This window comes from Pseudorca crassidens, chromosome 12 (assembly GCF_039906515.1).
Source record: "Pseudorca crassidens isolate mPseCra1 chromosome 12, mPseCra1.hap1, whole genome shotgun sequence".
In the NCBI taxonomy this organism is placed as follows: Eukaryota; Metazoa; Chordata; class Mammalia; order Artiodactyla; family Delphinidae; genus Pseudorca; species Pseudorca crassidens.
Genome location: NC_090307.1, coordinates 82,605,432 through 82,625,917, shown reverse-complemented (window position 1 = coordinate 82,625,917; position 20,486 = coordinate 82,605,432). Strand labels below are relative to the sequence as shown.

At 41.9% G+C, this 20,486-nt stretch overlaps 1 protein-coding gene across 1 annotated transcript in view; it reads right to left on the bottom strand.

The window, feature by feature from the left end:
• Positions 1–3,207: 3,207 nt before the first annotated feature.
• The window catches only part of BRAP (BRCA1 associated protein), a 35,577-nt gene continuing 18,298 nt past the window's right edge, over positions 3,208–20,486 (bottom strand). Inside the window, exons 10-12 of the mRNA XM_067700846.1 lie at positions 13,708–13,797; positions 7,895–7,998; positions 3,208–5,623 (exon numbers count right to left, since the gene is read on the bottom strand). Coding sequence (XP_067556947.1) covers positions 5,260–5,623; positions 7,895–7,998; positions 13,708–13,797 — 558 coding nt within the window. The 3' untranslated portion in view covers positions 3,208–5,259. The remainder of the gene's footprint in view (positions 5,624–7,894; positions 7,999–13,707; positions 13,798–20,486) is intronic.

The following is a 20,486-nucleotide window of genomic DNA, read 5'->3' as shown; positions in this document are numbered from 1 at the left end:
AGAGGTCCTGTATAGACTTTTAGGAAAGATTCTGGGCCACAGCACGGGGCCTCCTCAACCGGGCCAGGAGAATCTGGCGGCAGCCCCCAGCCTGGGCCTGTTCCCACGTAATTGAAGTTGAATGTGCTGGGGGGAGGGCGCCGGAGGCTGCAGAATCTCGGCGTCCGCAGTTGGCCCTGTTTGGGATCAAAGCCAGTCAGCGTTGATTTTGCGCAGCCTGGAAACAAATGAAACGAAGGCTGTTTTCCTGAGGTGTGCGTTTTGAAAGGAGGCTTTTCATTTGTTTCCCCAAGGACAGGTGGAGCAGGGAGGGGGGAAGTTGTGACGTGGCTCTTCTGTTGCAGTCCCTTTGGCAAACGGTTTTGGGCTCATAGTTTCCGAGTGAGCATAAACTCATCAGAATGTGTGAGTGGGCACAGCTACGTTGAGGGCTAGGTCCTTCACAAAAGATAGTTCCTGGAAAATGCTGCTGGAGGACCCGCTGGCTGTGTGTAATAAGTCCCAATTCACTCTCCACTGGAGTGTTTCCAAGCGAGCAACTCTCCTGATTCCTTCTGAAATTTTCCATTTCTTCTTCAGTTATAGGTCTTTCTCCGTGATTTGTTCTTCTGCCCAGAAATTAGTTTGCGTTCTCTCTTTTTCAGTTAGCGCCGCAGCCTTTTGGTGTGAAGCACGATGGTAATGATGTAAAGTGATACAAGCACGTATCTCAAGTGGTGGAAACGCCTCCTTCTTTTAATGGCACTCGCCTTCTCCCAGCCCTCTAGCGAAAGTCTGAATTTTTGGCCCATCAGGCCATAGCCAAGGGACTGAGAATTTAGAATTAAAAATCGATATAGCTGGAGGGATCTCAGTTGCTTTTTTTTTTTTTTTTTTTGCGGTACGTGGGCCTCTCACTGCTGTGGCCTCTCCCGTTGCAGAGCACAGGCTCTGGACGCGCAGGCTCAGCGGCTATGGCTCACGGGCCCAGCCGCTCCGCGGCGCGTCGGATCTTCCCGGACCGGGGCACGAACCCGTGTCCCCTGCATCGGCAGGCGGACTCTCAACCACTGCGCCACCAGGGAAGCCCGCTCTTTCTTTTTAAGTGAGGAAACAACTGAACAAGGAAGTTTGGTCTGGGACTTGCTGCTTCTTCCAGGCAGAAGATGGCAAAAGACATCTCCAGAGAGGCCAAGTCAGAACTGTTTTTCCTATTCAACCATTTATGCTTAGTGTGCCATAGGCTCACTTTGATCTTTTGGAAAGAATCGCACCGTCAGTAGTGTTGTACTAGGGTAGATTCATTCTGGGTGTCGTACACCTTCATGGTCCAAGACCTTGCAGGTGATTGCACTCTTGGATGGACCCCTCCTCCCACTCCCTACTGGACAAACTTCTCTGCATTTACTTCGAGAGGCTGCATCTGAAAGGAGTTTTGGGTCAGGGGATTTAGAACAGGGTCTGAAAAGAAGCAAAGCTTCTTTAGTTCACGTCGTGTGCTTGGTAATTAGCCTTGGAGTAACAAATGTTATCTGCACCAGTGCAGCTCCGTGCCAAGTACCAGAACTACATTTTGCAGCTGATTCCAGTGAGAAGTTTCTGACCCGAAGCAGTTCAATGTTAGGCCCCAAAGACCACAGTCATCCTGTATAAGACAACGGATTGTTCATCTCTTCCGGGGCTTCTTTAATGCAGTAAGAATTCAAAATCCAGATTAAAAAACCAACTGCAGAGCCCCTTTCGGGCTCTTGTAAGCTTTCAGAATCACAGTGAGAGAACACTCAATGTTCATGAAGAGCATACTAGCTAAAATGATGCTAAAATAGTTTTGGCCTCTGGAAGTACAGCTTTCAAAATTCATGTCTGATAGAAACTGCTATCGTAAATGACAGCATTCCGGGGAGGGCACGTGAGTTTCAGGGATGCAAGAAGAAGGGTTACCATCAAGTGGTAAACCCATCAAGAAGAAGGGTTACCATCAAGGGTTACCATCAAGGGTTACCACTACCTTTAAAAAATACAAAGAGGATGTAAAGGAGTTGATCATGACATTGATCAGGATAAAGAGGCCACACTCCCCGTCCCCCACAAAAAAAGTAAAAGATAAGTCTTATATAACTTCCCTGAAGTCTCCTAATGCACAAATGCGAAGAATGTTTTTTGCATGCCGCAGGCTGACCGCAGTACTGCATTTGCGGGGAGGAAATCAACTTCACATCACAGAGGAGACACTCGGCTTTGGCTCTGGGGTAAAACTCAGGGTTCCTAAAGGGAAAGCCTTTTCTCCCTATTACGACTTCACTCTGTCATTTAAAAATTTTAACTTTAAAAGCCACATCTGTTGGTGTAGCCACTGCACAGAATTCTAGGACTCCTGTTTCAGGAATTTTCACGAGCAAGAATGAAGACTGGCCAGCAGCAGAGGCCTGCCAGAGAACACTTGGTGCCTTCCTAAACTTGCTTCAGGTGTTGGCCAGGTCTCTGGGTAGTTGAGATGTCCCCCAGCACCACTGAAGAGCAGGAGCTGAGTCTTAAGAAATTCCTGAGAAATTTCCCTTCTACTGCCAACAAGTAACACAGTAGAATGACCACGGCATAAATCAGCTTTATCTTGGAGAAAACAAAATAGCTTTCCTCAAATGTTTTAAAAGTGACTTTCCATTTTTAGATAAGCCCATGGACTTTATCACAACAAACTAAAATCTGCCACCAGCCCAAGCAACGTGGCATCGTGCAGAGCAGCCAAATCTTATGGATAGTATTTGTAGCTTGTGTATCCCGACTGCACTAGGAGAGGGGTTTCCAAGTGATGACAGAAGGTTGTTCATTTGTGATTTGCCAAGTTCTCCATATTCTACTGGCTGACTGTTTAAATCACTTTCTCAGCCCTTCTGATGAGGACAACTTCACTGCGCAAGCAGGAGCGGGGAGTTGCTTCAGTGCTTTTTCTTACATGGTGGATCCTTAACAAGTCACATTTATGACAGTTTCCAAAAATAAAACAACCTCAGCTCGGTGTAGGGCCTGGAAAAAAGTCTTAGGCGTAGAAATTGACTGCTTTTAGTTTGCAAAAGAATTGTGTGCCTGGGTCTTCTCCTAACCCAAGCTTCCAAATTCAGAGGATTTTCCCTATTCTGTACCTGGTTCAGCTACTTTTTCTTAGATTATTCAGGTACCAGCTCCAAGCAAATGTCAACCAGAGAGACACAGATTTCACACGGGGCAGAATCATTTCAAAGTTTGGTTATTTTAATGCAATTTCATTGTTCAAGGTAGTATGGATACGTTAAGTGGTTCACTTCCATCTAGGAAACACTAACAGCTTCTACCTTATGTAATTCTGTCAAATTCAAACATGACTCGTTGACCGGTTTAATAAAACATTTTCTTTACATAGCTTGACAAGTTTTTCTGGAACATTTTTTTTAAACCTTCAAGTAGTTTGGAAACATTTGCCTATTTGCTCATTCCTCTGGGCACAGCCTTTCAGAGCATTTATCCCATCTATACTGAAAATCTCTGTTCTCCCAGCTGGTGGTAGGCTGCTTGGTGGAGGTGATCGCAGAGAAATGAGCAAGCAAGCTTTGTCAACTACTTCTAATTCTCTTAATTAGTATGCTGCGATCCACCCCAGCTTCTGCAAGGTCAGACATGCAAGACGAGTACTTGGCCAAAAAAAGCAGGATTCTAACTAGTGTAAAAATAGATTTTAAATAAAATAGAATCTCTATAGGAAAGAGAATTAAGTTAGCTTCCCATTCCCACTCTTGCTTTAGGATATCTGTATATATAAGTGCAAGGGGGACTTATGGAGTTGGTTTGCCCTAAGAAAAAATTGAGAATGTCTGAGTACATTCATGTTGCAAAGTTACCGGGAAGGTTCTTTGGGAAATGCTGCGGCACGTCCCACAGAAGTGGATGGTGATTAGCGAGACAGTTGGTGTGCGAACAAATAACGTGCAAAATGTTTAGGTCAAAGAGGATGAGGCCTAATCGTAGGCTAAGAACCAATTCTGAAGTGTGATAATTTGAAAACCTTGGCTAATTATAAACACAGGAAAGAAAACCCATCATTTAACACTATGTCTTGTTAACCTACCCAGCTACCTCTTTTGGAAGCGAAATTCCACGCGGGTCTTACTTTAATTTTGCTTAATTTCCACACATTACGATTTTTTTTTTGACATTTCTGTTTCTAGAAAAAGTACACAGCCCCTCTGTTGGCCCACACAAGCATTACATGACTGTTTTAAAGGGGCCTCTGTTAAAATTCTAATTTTTGGATTTAGCCGCAGCCTTTTGGATATGCCTTGAAGGCATAATTGAAAATCTGCCCAAGCTCCCTTTAGCCGCAACCTGAACATGCAGCCCAATCTTTTGTAAACACTCAGAAAATACTGATCCCAGCAAAATACAGTCAGCCAGTCAGAGGCCTCACTCTGCCTTTTCACATGGATGATAAATCTGCCTGCTTATTCTTGCTGGATGCTAGGAAATCCATTCTGAGATTTGAGTCTCAGAGCAAACATGTAGCCTCCTTCTCTGAGGTACATAATGAGCTGTGGAGGCATCAAAAATAAACAAAGTGGGGACATCACCATTTTTCCTACACTGGGTCCACTCAGTCTGCTCGGGGCTGTTTGTTTTTCCTGGCTAGGCCTGGAGCAAGAGGAGATGGCTGCTGGTGACAAGCCAGTGCCAGGTTTACAGACCCAGCCTCTTTTCATGTAACATTTGACCAATTATTCAATTCCCTGGAGGCAGGGAGGGATGCCAATGCTAATGCTAGGGAATTTTCATAAATCCTCAGTGGCCATGGAGAACCTCTCTCTCAAGCAGCTGTGATGACCTCAGGCAGGTTTGGTGGTTTAAGGATAGTTACCTTTGAGGGGACACAAAAAAATTCTACCTCTTAAAGTGATTCCAGAACTGAACGTCTAATACACCAACTCAATAAATACAACAGAAATATGCACAGCAGAGTTGGGGCATCTATCAAGTAGGAAGGCAAAATGGTCATTAGAACGTCTGAGGTCAGTGAACTATTACGGTTGAAAAAAGCAGCCACCTTTGAAAACACTGCCCGTTTCCCTCAGCTCTACTAGCTGTCAGCCCTCTAACGTTCGTTACACCACACGGTAGCAAATGAAAGATCCGAACAACTGCGGCTTGATCTTCACTTATACTTATTCAGGGTCCACCCTACATTTAGCTGAAGGCCCCAGCACACCCTTGCTGTGCCAGGGAGAACAGTCTCAAGGACATGTGTTTTTCTGAAGGTCACTTGCCCCTCTTGCTGCGGCCCTTCCTGGAGGACAGCTTCCCGCTGCCCCCCGAAGACGGGGGGCTTGAGGCCGAGGCCATGGCAATGTTGATCTGTCCCTCCTGGATTTCCTGCCGGGTCTCAGCGGGCAGGTGGTTGATCTTCTGCTGCGTCTCCAGGTAGAACATGACGTCCCGCAGCTGCTCCTGGATCTCAGTGATCTGCAGGTCCTTCTGGTCGCAGGTCTCCTTTAACACCCTCTCCTCTTCCTTCAGCTTGTTCTGCAGGAGGACTTGGTTGGCTCGCAAACACTTGTTCATTTCCTGCTCCTCTTTGAGCTCTGTGGTGAGTTTGGCCACTTTCGTGTTTAGCTGAGTGCACCTTTTACAAAACAAAGGAAAACAAAGCACGTTTTTCATTTGCTGACATAGTCCCCTTTCTGCTCTGGGATTGAACAGAGGAGCCATGACCTCAGAAGCCATTTAGGGCAGACCCCGCCCTCCCATGGCCAGGGGGACTGGTTTGCTGCCATTGCAACAGCTACCTAAAACAAGAATTTTGCTCTAGTTAACTAAAGTGTAGCCTCAGGACATTTTTTTTTTTTTTAAAGGATCAGAAAATTTTCAATAGCAGAAACTATTCTGTGATTCATGGTAAAATTTCTACTGCTTCTCTGTTTTGTTTACATGGGTGGCTTAAGAGATGATAGCTATGATAAAGAAGTTATGAAGAAAAGTGACATTCTTAAAGAGTCAAGTATTCTGATCTCAACTGCATTTGCTGGAGAAGAGTTTGCAAGAATAGGGAGTGCCTTACTGATGCTCAATCTTACTCACAAGTAAAGAATGACAAAACACCACTTGAGATACCATTTTTATGTATCAGAATGCCAAAGAGCTCAGATGTGGGAAAAGGGGGTACTCCCACACGCTGCTACTACAGTGTGAACTGGCACAAACTCCTTGGAAGTCAACTTGACACCATCTATGAAAATCAAAATTTCACCTGCCCTTTCACATAGCTATTCTACTTCCAGGAATTTATCCTATAAAGTAAATATACTCAGGACTGCACTAAATGACAAATGCAGAAAGATGCTTATTGCAACATTGTTCATAGTAGTGTGAGACTTGAAACAACTTACATGTCCTTCAAGGGGAACTGGTTAAAATTGTTATGGGACCTTCATATGATGTTACAAAGATCAGAATAGATCTAGATATGCCAGTACAAAAAAACCCAAAAAACAAAAAAAAACTCCAAAACAGAATATTTTACCAAATAGAATACTTAATATTATTCAAGTTTTGTAGAAAAAAGATGTATATGAGAGGTTTACACAGGTACTGCAAAAGACCGAGAACAACAAAGATTCACTGGTACCATTAATAATGGTTACCTCTAGATAGCCGGATTTGGGGATGAAAGAAAACTTCCAGTTTTAACTTTTAAATTCTTTGGAACAGTTCAATTTGTTAGGGTGCTGAAAGCATAGGAGAATTTTTGATTTGTATTTCTATTAATGTAGTGTTGTTTTCACAGCAGTTAAAAAACACCTTTGCAGGGGGCTCCCCTGGTGGCGCAGTGGTTGAGAGTCCGCCTACCGATGCAGGGGACATGGGTTTGTGCCCCGGTCCGGGAAGATCCCACATGCCGCGGAGCGGCTAGGCCCGTGAGCCATGGCCTCTGAACCTGCGAGTCTGGAGCCTGTGCTCCGCAATGGGAGAGGCCACAACAGTGAGAGGCCCGCACAACGCAAAAAAAAAACCCCAAAAACAAACAAAAAAACACCTTTGCTGAAGAGTTTCTTTTGGGGTGATAAAAAATTCTGGAACCACACAGTGGTCATAGCTGCACAACACTGTGAGCTGCATACTTAAAACGGCAGAATCTACGTTACATAGATTTTACCCCCCAATCCCCCCACACAAATGACTAAAACTATCCACCTATTTGCAATGAAGGAGAACAGGTGAAAGGTATACAGGAATTCTTTGCACTATCTTTGCAACCTTTTTGTAAAACTAAATTTATCCCAAGATTAAAAAAAAAAAACTTAAGGGACAATTATCCCCCTTAAATTTATTTTTTATCCATTTGTCTGGAGTAAAAAAATCCAATTATTTTTGTGAGTATAACTTAAACTAGAAAGGTAGTTTCAATCAGTAGCAATTATCTTCCCAAATAACACTAGTAGAGTCTGTTCTTGCCATGTTGTTGATGAGTTTTTTGCTCCATGTTCAACATCTTTGGCCTGTAATTCCCGACCAAGGCCAGAACACATGCCATCTTCAGCTTAAATGTAAATCTCTTTCCTAACTGCCATTTCTCAGCCACCATGGCTCAGAGATGCTCTGGGCACAAGGAAGTTGCTTTCTACAGGCCAAAATGGAAGATACTTGCATGTAGCATGAGCACAGACATCAGGAGAGCGTCCTGCATTCCACATGGCATCCATCTGGCATGAAACACTGAATTTTTTAGTAAACAGGAAGTCACAGTAGGTTTGCTCCATATATGGGGAGAGCCCTGAAAACCTGGTGATACACACTTGACAATGAGAGTGTGTCCATGGGTATAAAGGAGATTATCTGTTTATGGAACCTGTTAGAATAAAAAAGCTAATTAAAAGAACAGGCCAGTTATACCTACTTTCTTTCCACAGACTGCTTTTCTTTCAGGAGATCATTTAGTCTGTGCTCCAAATTATCACATTTCTCAATTGTTTCTTTAAATTTGGTCTTCATGTTGTTAATCTGAAAGAGCAAACAGAGATCAGTTTCACTTCACAAAGACAAAGCTGTGTGGCCTTTGGGGCTAATATCACAATTTTTTTTCCCAATTACCTGTCTTTAACTCTGATAAACCAAATTTGGAAAAGGTGAGACCATTATCTGAAAGAATTTCTGCAATAGGAATAAAAATTTTGAGAAATCCTTTTTTTCTTACCATTTCTCTAAACCAGGATCAAGAGGGTCAAGAGCTACTGAATGTTGAGTGAAACTGCCAGAAGGTAAAGAAAGAGCTTCAGGCTGTAGCGCATGAGATGATTTATCAGAGGCCAGACCAGAACTCCCCATTCTTTGTTTTTAAATTGAAGCGTAGTTGATGATATTGTGTAATATTGTGTTAGTTTCAGGTGTACAGCAAAGTGATTCATATATATATATATTTCAGATTATTTCCATTACAGGTTATTACAAGACATTGAGTATTGTTCCCTGTGTTATACAGTAAATATTGTTCCCTGTGTTATACAGTAAATCCTTGTTGCTTTCTATTTCATATATAGTAATATCTGTTAATCTCATACTGCCCTTCCTTTCCCCTTTGGTAAACGTAAGTTTGTTTTCTATGTCTGTGAGTCTGTTTCTGTTTTGTAAATAGATTCATTTGTATTATTTTTTAGATTTGGATATAAGTGATATCATGTAATATTTGTCTTTCTGTCTGACTTACTTCATTTAGTTTGATAATCTCTAGGTCCATCCATGTTGCTGCAAATGGCATTATTTCATTCTTTTTTACGGCTGAGTAGTATTCCATTGCATATATATACCACATCTTCTTTACCCATTTATCTGTGGATGGACATTTAGGTTTCTTCCATGTCTTAGCTACTGTAAACAGTGCTGCTATGAACACCGGGGTGCATTTTTCTTTTCAAATTAGTTTTCATCTTTTCTGAATATATGCCCAGGAGTGGGATTGCAGGATCATATGGCAGTTCTGTTTTTAGTTTTTTAAGGAACCTCCATACTGTTCTCCGTAGTGACTGCACCAATTTACATTCCCATCAACAGTGTAGGAGGGCAGAATCTCCAATTCTTAACTGACCAGTTTTTTAACTCTTGAGATCATATTCTAAAAGTTACACTTGACCCTTGAACAATGTGTGGTCTCGACCCTCCTTGAAGTCGAAAATCTGAGTATAACTTTATTGTCGGCCCTCCGTATCCATGGTTCTGCATCTGTGGATGCAACCATTTGCGGATCCTGCAGTACTGTAGCAGGTATCCACTGAAAACAATCCACATATAAGTGGATCTGTGCAGTTCAAATCCATGCTTTTAAGTGACAATTGTATTATCCAAATAATCTGAAGTTACTTGTAACAGGTGATTCTGTTTGGTGCTTTTTTCCGTCCAATTTCACTATTAATTTACTCATGTACTGTGAAGCCATATGGAGCATAAGCAGTTTTTATTTTGAGTTTATATAAAGGCAATTTACAGAGAGAATTCAAATTACATTGTCTTAAAAACTTAAGAGAAATTAAAAATTCTGGTGTATTATGTGTCAGATGGCAGCAATCCTAGCAAGGAGTCTGTGGAAGTCTAGTTATGTAGACACTGGATTCACACAGGTGTTAAGATCTACAGACTTGGGAAACACCTCCACTCCACTTGTCTAAGGACACAGGAAGACAGGTGGATCGTGATATAATAATAATAATAGGAACAGAAGTGACTGAGAATTTAAATCCTATGGCCCAGGTCCTGGCTAGGTGTTTTATAGGTAGTATCTCATTTATTGTTTATAACAAGCCTATGACTTAGGCATGAAAACTTTTTACAGAAACTGAGGCTTAGAGAAAGGTGAGGCAATACACTCCAAGGTCACCCAGCTCGAGTGACATGGGTTCAAGATTGGACCCCCAAGTCTGGGTCCAAAGCCAATTTCTAAAACTCTCTCTGCACTATACGGGAGGCCAAAGCTCTATAGCAAAGGAAAACTGACCTCTTGGCAAGATTTAAACTCTTAGCAGAGATCCGTGATGCATGCAACATCCATCACGCCAGAAAAAGGGCCACTACTTTTAACGCTTTCTTTTTTTTTTTTTTTTTGTGGTATGTGGGCCTCTCACTGTTGTGGCCTCTCCCATTGCGGAGCACAGGCTCTGGACGCGCAGGCTCAGCGGCCATGGCTCACAGGCCCAGCCGCTCCGCGGCATGTGGGATCTTCCCAGACTGGGGCACGAACCCGCGTCCCCTGCATCGGCAGGCGGACTCTCAACCACTGCGCCACCAGGGAAGCCCTTAACGCTTTCTTTTTAAACATTTGCTACGGCTCGCCTAGCAGGTCTCTAACAGCACTGCTCCCTCTTTTTTTTAATAAGAAATTAACTGTTTTGTAGAAATTAACTTTAGAGCCAACGTCATTAAGTTGGAAGAACATGCAATTAAAGAGAGATTTCTAAAAGTTCCTCTATGTCAAAAAAATAAAAATAGCTTTCAAATTGCTCTCATTCTATTTGGTATTAATTTTCTCCTCAATATTGTTTTAAAATAAGACCACTAGATCCTTCTGACATTTTCTCTTAAACTGACTCCTGTCAGTTTAGGGAAATTGGAAAGGACAGAAATGACCATCAAAAGGAACCAAACTGTTTTGGTCACTAAAGACAATAAGCTAAACACATTTAAATCAAGATAAAAAATATCTAGTAACCTCAAAAAGGTTTCTGATATTGCTAGAGACAAATGTTACAATGGCTTAAATTAGTGTTTGTTTTTTTAAAATTTATTTTTGGCTGCACTGGGTCTTTTGCTGCGTGCGGGCTTCTCTAGTTGTGGCGAGCGGGGGCTACTCTTCGTTGCGGTGTGCGAGCTTCTCATTGCAGTGGCTTCTCTCGTTGCGAAGCATGGGCTCTAGGCACGCAGGCTTCAGTAGTTGTGGCACACAGGCTCAGTAGTTGTGGCTCACAAGCTCTAGAGCGCAGGCTCAGCAGTTGTGGCACACAAGCTTAGTTGCTCCGCAGTATGTGGGATCTTCTCGGACCAGGGCTTGAACCCGTGTCCCCTGCATTGGCAGGCGGGTTCTTAACTACTGCGCCACCAGGGAAGTCCTAAATTAGTGGTTTTAAAAGCACTTCTGACCATTAGCCCTCAGTAAGAAACACTTAGTACGTACACACACACACACACACACACACACACACACACACACACACACACACACACACACACACACACCCTGATACAAAAGTTTCACAAAACAATATTAAATGTGATACACTCTGACATCTACCCTATGCTAATAAAAATGCCAGTTGTAGCCACCAAACTCAGTTCACAATCCACACCTGGAGAAAGAGCAATTTCTCTATGGAGCTAGAGGTTTAAAAAGAAAAGAGGTATCTTTAGGGGAATGCACCTGTACTGATGGCCTACTCTATGCTCTTATACATGGCCCCACTAAAACTATGAACCTTCAAGTGGGTATGAGCTTCATTTTCCAGAACAGACTCTGCTCACATACTACAGCAATTGTACTACCTAAGGCATCGGGGGACTGCAATAGTATTATAATTGAAGTCCGCAGTGAATTTCAATCTGCAGCTCCTCTCCTCCCCCACATTACCTTTATATGAGGCCCATGACCAAGAATCTCTGCCAGTGAAATGCACGGTTACTGTTTTCTCCCTGCATGTGCTCTACTGCTGAAGGTGCCAACGGACAGAGGACTGGTCAAAAGGAGGACAGCAGCAGGAACAAAAGGCTTGCATCACCAATTAACTTACGGATAAGTGACATTTTTTACTAGAAAACAAAATATCCTTTTCGAGCTTTTTATTTAGGGCTGCCCTTGCCTCTACCTTATCCCTACCTAAAAGTAGACACAAGTTTCACATTTTTAGCTTCCCTGCCCCTTGACTTGCTTTCCATGGGCATGTGTTAGGGAATACAGTTAATTCTAAAGAGTCTTAAAGGGCAGAGAGAATCCTGAGCTTAGCTCTCAAGGGTCTGCACAAAGCACTTTAGGTGCTCACGCTGGTACAGCCCATAGAAAAACCCATTAGTGAGGCTGCATGGAGTTGCCAGTGCTCCTCCCTGGGAGCCCCAAACCTGACACCAAGTGGCAGCGACCTCTGCTCTGCCTTGTGAGTGCCATCAGACGCACCTCCTTCCCATGTGGACTCCAATCAAGCCCTATTCAGAACAGTATGTCAAGTGACCTGAAGCCCCTCTGGAAAGGCACTTCCATTGCTTAGAAGGTTTCTGTAAGAATTTCATCATGAACTTTTCACCAAAGATCATTTTAAAGCTGGTGTTAAGCCTTAATGAAAAAACCTGATTTCTCCTCATTTGTAGGCATACTCAGAAACTTGGGCCCATGGGCCTGGCATAAAGTGAAAGCTTGGCCCTGCCTGCTAAGCTCCACGATAACACCAGCTACCACTGAGGTGAGCCCCAAACCCAGCTCTGCAGTCCCCCCATCTGAGGGCCCAGTTGCTGGTGAGGATTCGCAAAGTTATTAAAATAATCACTTTAAAAATAATCATTTAAGTCAATCATTTAAAAACATTTAAAAGCCTTTACTTAACACTAAGAGAATGACTGAATTATGAACAGTCTCTAGGTCCTGATAACGGTTCCCAGAGCCCTAGTTATACACGAACACTCAGGCGCTCACTGGTTTTCAAAGTCCCTGGTCTGGAACCCTCAGGGTTCCTTGTATATGCTGGAGCCAAAGGGCAAACCAAGCAGGTGGAGCTCTGGGCCACTCTGGGCCGGGTTTCCACCAAAATCACATCACTTTTCTCTTCTATCCATCCGAGTAGTGAATGGCCTTTTCTTTAAAGCATTATTTTGTTAAATTTTCAAGACTACTGCCCTAGACTAATAAGGTGCCATGGTGACCACTTCAGCATCTCTGCCTAATTTTATTCCCTTCATTTTCAAAGCACCATCTTGTTGCCTCAGGAGCGCATATTCAGCTCCCCAAAGCAGCTGTTCCCAAGGTGACAAACCAACTGGCTGACTGAAAGTACAAACCCTCATGCACATACTTCTATTTTTTAAATGGAATTGCACAAGGCACTAGAAAACCTGATTGAAGTTAACAAACAAACAACATCCGAACCCCAAAATACCAAGCCTTTAAGTCCAAGGTTTCTTTGGTTTCAGGTATGTAGCAAGTATTTTATTTCTTCCTTAACTTAGTATAGGGCTCAGCACACAATAAAATCTTCTTGATTTACTAATCCTAGGTGAGAATATATGTCTGCTTCCCTTCTCCTTTTAAATTATGCTTAGTTGATTACATTTGCAATAGCGTATTTCTGTCTCTTCCTTTTCCTCTTTTTGACTAACTTCATTCTCATTGTGGTCTACAATTTCTTGTTCCCTGATACGACCTTCTGGGGCTAAGTCTCTAGCATAATGACAAGTCAGGTGTTTACTACTTCTCCCTGGAAACTTGATGTAGAGTTAGGTTACTGGGGTGAGCCAACTGATTCCAAATCTTTTCTTTTTCCTACCCCTTACTAGCCCCCAGCTTTGTTGAGATTTAACTGACATGTAACAAAGGTTTCTTTTTAGAGGTAAACCAGTTCTCTACCTATAGATGAGACTGAGAAGGAAGACTCTGAGACCCCTTTTTCCCTGTACTCTTCCTTCTCCCCCCAACATCAGGCTATCCTGGCATGTGGCATTTCAGCAGTCACCAGACCAGAAACTTACTTCCTCTGCTGTGTCCTTCTCTATCCGAACTATCTTGTTTTCCCAGTAGATTCGTTGAGACTCCAGCTGGCTTGTTAGTAAATATGAATACTACAAAAACAGAGAATGAACACCAAAACATAAGTCACAGTTGTCAGTCTCTGAAATTCAATTAAAACCCGACTTTTAGTGACCTGCAGAAGATTAAGAAGAACATACAGAATGCATATTACACCTTGGTTCCACTCTACTCAATAAACTAGGGGAACACAGAGATGACAATTACACTTTGGTCCTCTGGGGGCTTACAATCTATAGGGACAAACAGAGAAATGTACAATTTAAAAAACCCTTAGATTTCTGTTTAAGCTGACTTCAAGAAGAACTACATGGTTTTGGGGTTTTTTTTCCCTTCATTTCTTTTTTTTTTTTTTACATCTTTATTGGGGTATAATTGCTTTACAATGGGGTGTTAGTTTCTGCTTTGTAACAAAGTGAATCAGTTATACATATACATATGTTCCCATATCTCTTCCCTCTTGTGTCTCCCTCCCTCCCACCCTCCCTATCCTACCCCTCCAGGCGGTTTGGTAGTGTATATATGTCCATGCCTCTCTCTCGCTTTGTCACAGCTCACCCTTCCCCCTCCCCATATCCTCAAGTCCATTCTCTAGTAGGTCTGTGTCTTTATTCCTGTCTTACCCCTAGGTTCTTCATGACATTTTTTTTTCTTAAATTCCATATATATGTGTTAGCATACGGTATTTGTCTTTCTCTTTCTGACTTACTTCACTCTGTATTACAGACTCTAGGTCTATCCACCTCATTACAAATAGCTCAATTTCGTTTCTTTTTATGGCTGAGTAATATTCCATTGTATATATGTGCCACATCTTCTTTATCCATTCATCCGATGATGGACACGTAGGTTGTTTCCATCTCTGGGCTATTGTAAATAGAGCTGCAATGAACATTTTGGTACATGACTCTTTTTGAATTATGGTTTTCTCAGGGTATATGCCCAGTAGTGGGATTGCTGGGTCATATGGTAGTTCTATTTGTAGTCTTTTAAGGAACCTCCATACTGTTCTCCATAGTGGCTGTACCAATTCACATTCCCACCAGCAGTGCAAGAGTGTTCCCTTTTCTCCACACCCTCTCCAGCATTTATTGTTTCTATATTTTTTGATGATGGCCATTCTGACTGGTGTGAGATGATATCTCATTGTAGTTTTGATTTGCATTTCTCTAATGATTAATAATGCTGAGCATTCTTTCATGTGTTTGTTGGCAGTCTGTATATCTTCTTTGGAGAAATGTCTATTTAGGTCTTCTGCCCATTTTTGGATTGGGTTGTTTGTTTTTTTGTTATTGAGCTGCATGAGCTGCTTGTAAATTTTGGAAATTAATCCTTTGTCAGTTGCTTCATTTTCAAATATATTCTCCCATTCTGAGGGCTGTCTTTTGGTCTTGTTTATGGTTTCCTTTGCTGTGCAAAGGCTTTTAAGTTTCATTAGGTCCCATTTGTTTATTTTTGTTTTTATTTCCATTTCTCTAGGAGGTGGGTCAAAAAGGATCTTGCTGTGATTTATGTCATAGAGTGTTCTGCCTATGTTTTCCTCTAAGAGTTTGACAGTTTCTGGCCTTACATTTAGGTCTTTAATCCATTTTGAGCTTATTTTGGTGTATGGTGTTAGGGAGTGACCTAATCTCGTACTTTTACATGTACCCGTCCAGTTTTCCTAGCACCACTTATTGAAAAGGCTGTCCTTTCTCCACTGTACACTCCTGCCTCCTTTATCAAAGATAAGGTGACCATATGTGTGTGGGTTTATCTCTGGGCTTTCTATCCTGTCCCACTGATCTATCTTTCTGTTTTTGTGCCAGTACCATACTGTCTTGATTACTGTAGTTTTGTAGTATAGTCTGAAGTCAGGGAGCCTGATTCCTCCAGCTCCGTTTTTCGTTCTCAAAATTGCTTTGGCTATTTGGGGTCTTTTGTGTTTCCATACAAATTGTGAAATTTTTTGTTCTAGTTCTGTGAAAAATGCCAGTGGTGGTTTCATAGGGATTGCATTGAATCTGTAGATTGCTTTGGGTAGTAGAGTCATTTTCACAATGTTGATTCTTTCAATCCAAGAACATGGTATATCTCTCCATCTATTTGTATCATCTTTAATTTCTTTCATCAGTGACTTATAATTTTCTGCATATAGGCCTTTTGTCTCCTTAGGTAGGTTTATTCCTAGATATTTTATTCTTTTTGTTGCAATGGTAAATGGGAGTGTTTTCTTGATTTCACTTTCAGATTTTTCATCATTAGTGTATAGGAATGCCAGAGATTTCTGTGCATTAATTTTGTATCCTGCTACTTTACCAAATTCATTGATTAGCTCTAGTAGTTTTCTGGTAGCATCTTTAGGATTCTCTATGTATAGTATCATGTCATCTGCAAACAGTGACAGCTTTACTTCTTCTTTTCCGATTTGGATTCCTTTTATTTCCTTTTCTTCTCTGATTGCTGTAGCTAAAACTTCCAAAACTATGTTGAATAAGAGTGGTGAGAGTGGGCAACCTTGTCTTGTTCCTGATCTTAGTGGAAATGCTTTCAGTTTTTCACCATTGAGGATGATGCTGGCTGTGGGTTTGTCATATGTGGCCTTTATTATGTTGAGGAAAGTTCCCTCTATGCCTACTTTCTGCAGGGTTTTTATCATAAATGGGTGCTGAATTTTGTCGAAAGCTTTCTCTGCATCTATTGAGATGATCATATGGTTTTTCTCCTTCAACTTGTTAATATGGTTTATCACATTGATTGATTTGAGTATATTGAAGAATCCTTGCATTCCTGGAATAAACCCCGCTTGTTCATGGTGTATGATCCTTTTAATGTGCTGTTGGATTCTGTTTGCTAGTATTTTGTTGAGGATTTTTGCATCTATGTTCATCAGTGATATTGGCCTGTAGTTTTCTTTCTTTGTGACATCCTTGTCTGGTTTTGGTATCAAGGTGATGGTGGCCTTGTAGAATGAATTTGGAAGTGTTCCTCCCTCTGCTGTATTTTGGAAGAGTCTGAGAAGGATAGGTGTTAGCTCTTCTCTAAATGTCTGATAGAATTCGCCTGTGAAGCCATCTGGTCCTGGGCTTTTGTTTGTTGGAAGATTTTTAACCACAGTTTCAATTTCAGTGCTTCTGATTGGCCTGTTCATATTTTGTATTTCTTCCTGATTCAGTCTTGGCAGGTTGTGCATTTCTAAGAATTTGTCCATTTCTTCCAGGTTGTCCATTTTATTAGCATAGAGTTGCTTGTAGTAATCTCTCATGATCCTTTGTATTTCTGCAGTGTCAGTTGTTACTTCTCCTTTTTCATTTCTAATTCTATTGATTTGAGTCTTCTCCCTTTTTTTCTTGATGAGTCTGGCTAATGGTTTATCAATTTTGTTTATCTTCTCAAAGAACCAGCTTTTAGTTTTATTGATCTTTTTAATCATTTCCTTCATTTCTTTTTCATTTATTTCTGATCCGATTTTTATGATTTCTTTCCTTCTGCTAACTTTGGGGTTTTTTTGTTCTTCTTTCTCTAATTGCTTTAGGTGCAAGGTTAGGTTGTTTATTCGAGATGTTTCCTGTTTCTTAAGGTGGGCTTGTATTGCTATAAACTTCCCTCTTAGAACTGCTTTTGCTGCATCCCATAGGTTTTGGGTTGTCGTGTCTCCATTGTCATTTGTTTCTAGGTATTTTTTGATTTCCTCTTTGATTTCTTCAGTTATCACTTCGTTATTAAGTAGTGTATTGTTTAGCCTCCATGTGTTTGTATTTTTTACAGATCTTTTCCTGTAATTGATATCTAGTCTCATAGCGTTGTGGTCGGAAAAGATACTTGATACAATTTCAATTTTCTTAAATTTACCAAGGCTTGATTTGTGACCCAAGATATGATCTATCCTGGAGAATGTTCCATGAGCACTTGAGAAAAATGTTTATTCTGCTGTTTTTGGATGGAATGTCCTATAAATATCAATTAAGTCCGTCTTGTTTAATGCATCACTTAAAGCTTGTGTTTTCTTTTTTATTTTCATTTTGGATGATCTGTCCATTGGTGAAAGTGGGGTGTTAAAGTCCCCTACTATGAATGTGTTACTGTCGATTTCCCCTTTTATGGCTCTTAGTATTTGCCTTATGTACTGAGGTGCTCCTATGTTGGATGTATAAATATTTACAATTGTTATATCTTCTTCTTGGATCGATCGCTTGATCATTATGTAGTGTCCTTCTTTGTCTCTTCTAATAGTCTTTATTTTAAAGTCTATTTTGTCTGATATGAGAATTGCTACTCCAGCTTTCTTTTGGTTTCCATTTGCATGAAATATCTTTTTCCATCCCCTTACTTTCAGTCTGTATGTGTCTCTAGGTCTGAAGTGGGTCTCTTGTAGACAGCATATATATGGGTCTTGTTTTTGTATCCATTCAGCCAATCTGTGTCTTTTGGTGGGAGCATTTAGTCCATTTACATTTAAGGTAATTATCGATATGTATGTTCCTATTCCCATTTTGTAAATTGTTTTGGGTTCGTTATTGTAGGTCTTTTCCCTGTCTTGTGTTTCTTGCCTAGAGAAGTTCCCTTAGCATTTGTTGTAAAGCTAGTTTGGTGGTGCTGAACTCTCTCAGCTTTTGCTTATCTGTAAAGGTTTTAATTTCTCCATCAAATCTGAATGAGATCCTTGCTGGGTAGAGTAATCTTGGTTGCAAGTTTTTCTCCTTCATCACTTTAAATATGTCCTGCCACTCCCTTCTGGCTTGCAGAGTTTCTGCTGAAAGATCAGCTGTTAACCTTATGGGTATTCCCTTATGTGTTATTTGCTGTTTTTTTTTTTTTTGTTTTGTTTTTTTGTGCTACAGGGGCCTCTCACCGTGTGGCCTCTCCCGTTGCGGAGCACAGGCTCCGGATGCACAGGCTCAGCAGCCATGGCTCACGGGCCCAGCCGCTCTGTGGCATGTGGGATCTTCCCGGACCGGGGCACGAACCCCTGTCCCCTGCATCGGCAGGTGGACTCTCAACCACTGTGCCACCAGGGAAGCCCTCCCTTGCTGCTTTTAATATGTTTTCTTTGTATTTAATTTTTGACAGTTTGATTAATATGTGTCTTGGCATATTTCTCCTTGGATTTATCCTGTATGGGACTCTCTGTGCTTCCTGGACTTGATGAACTATTTCCTTTCCCATATTAGGGAAGTTTTCAACTATAATCTCTTCAAATATTTTCTCAGTCCCTTTCTTTTTCTCTTCTTCTTTTGGGACCCCTATAATTCGAATGTTGGTGCATTTAATGTTGTCCCAGAGGTCTCTGAGACTGTCCTCAGTTCTTTTCATTCTTTTCTCTTTATTCTGCTCTGCAGTAGTTATTTCCACTATTTTATCTTCCAGGTCACTTATCCGTTCTTCTGCCTCAGTTATTCTGCTATTGATCCCATCTAGAGTATTTTTAATTTCATTTATTGTGTTGTTCATCATTGTTTGTTTCATCTTTAGTTCTTCTAGGTCCTTGTTAAATGTTTCTTGCATTTTGTCTGTTCTATTTCCAAGATTTTGGATCATCTTTACTATCATTATTCTGAATTCTTTTTCAGGTAGACTGCCTATTTCCTCTTCATTTGTTTGGTCTGGTGGGTTTTCACCTTGCTCCTTCATCTGCTGTGTATTTCTCCGTCTTCTCATTTTGCTTATCTTACTGTGTTTTGGGTCTCCTTTTTGCAGGCTGCAGGTTCGTAGTTCCCGTTGTTTTTGGTGTCTGTCCCCAGTGGCTAAGGTTGGTTTAGTGGGTTGTGTAGGCTTCCTGGTGGAGGGGACTATTGCCTGTGTTCTGGTGGATGAGGCTGGATCAGCTTGGTGGTCGTTGAGTGAAGCTGGGTGCTGGCGTTGAGATGGAGATCTCTGGGAGATTTTCGCCGTTTGATATTATGTGGAGCTGGGAGGTCTCTTGTTGACCAGTGTCCTGAAGTTGGCTCTCCCATCTCAGAGGCACAGCACTGACTCCTGGCTGCAGCACCAAGAGCCTTTCATCCACACGGCTGGCACAAGGTGGCCATCCCCGGTTTCACATCAACATGATCTCAGGCACAAACCTCCTTGTTTTTCCATTTTGTCTTTAAGTTACTTGTTGAAACAACGGCCCGCCGTCCTCACGACTGTCGCGGCTTTGGCCGCCAGGGCCCCTCCGGAGCCGGCAGCCTCAGTGAGGCCGCTCTCCCCTCGGGCTCCGGGGCAGTTCCGTGACGGTGGAGGGAATAGACCCCAAGCCGCCGGGAGTTCCCTACATGGTTTTAAATCAAAGTGTAACTCAAATCAGCTCATCCATCTGCCCCCTACAGGAAGCTGTCCCTGTCACTCCCAGCCCTGGGTTAATTGCCTCTCTCGGCTCCCACGACACTGTGCCTATCATTACCAGCATTTATGACATGAGCACTTAATCACCGGTTTGCCTGCCTCTCTCCTTGACTGGACTGAACTCTTTGAAAGCAAGGATTATATCTTCATTTTTGTACCCCCAGTGCCTGGCACATTCTGGATGTCAAGACATGTTTGCTGCCTGAATGCATGAATGAATGAACAGTGCTGTGTAACTACAGAGAAAGGAGAGGATCCGGTAGGACTTCTGAGAGAAGGTGAGATTTGAGAGGACTCTTGACAGACAGACAGGAGGAGGAGACAGATTCCAGAGAACTAACAAGATGTGAGCTGCGGATGTTTAGAATTGCTTCAGAGATGAAGTGAGACCAATGAGGCTGGGGTGTAGGGTATG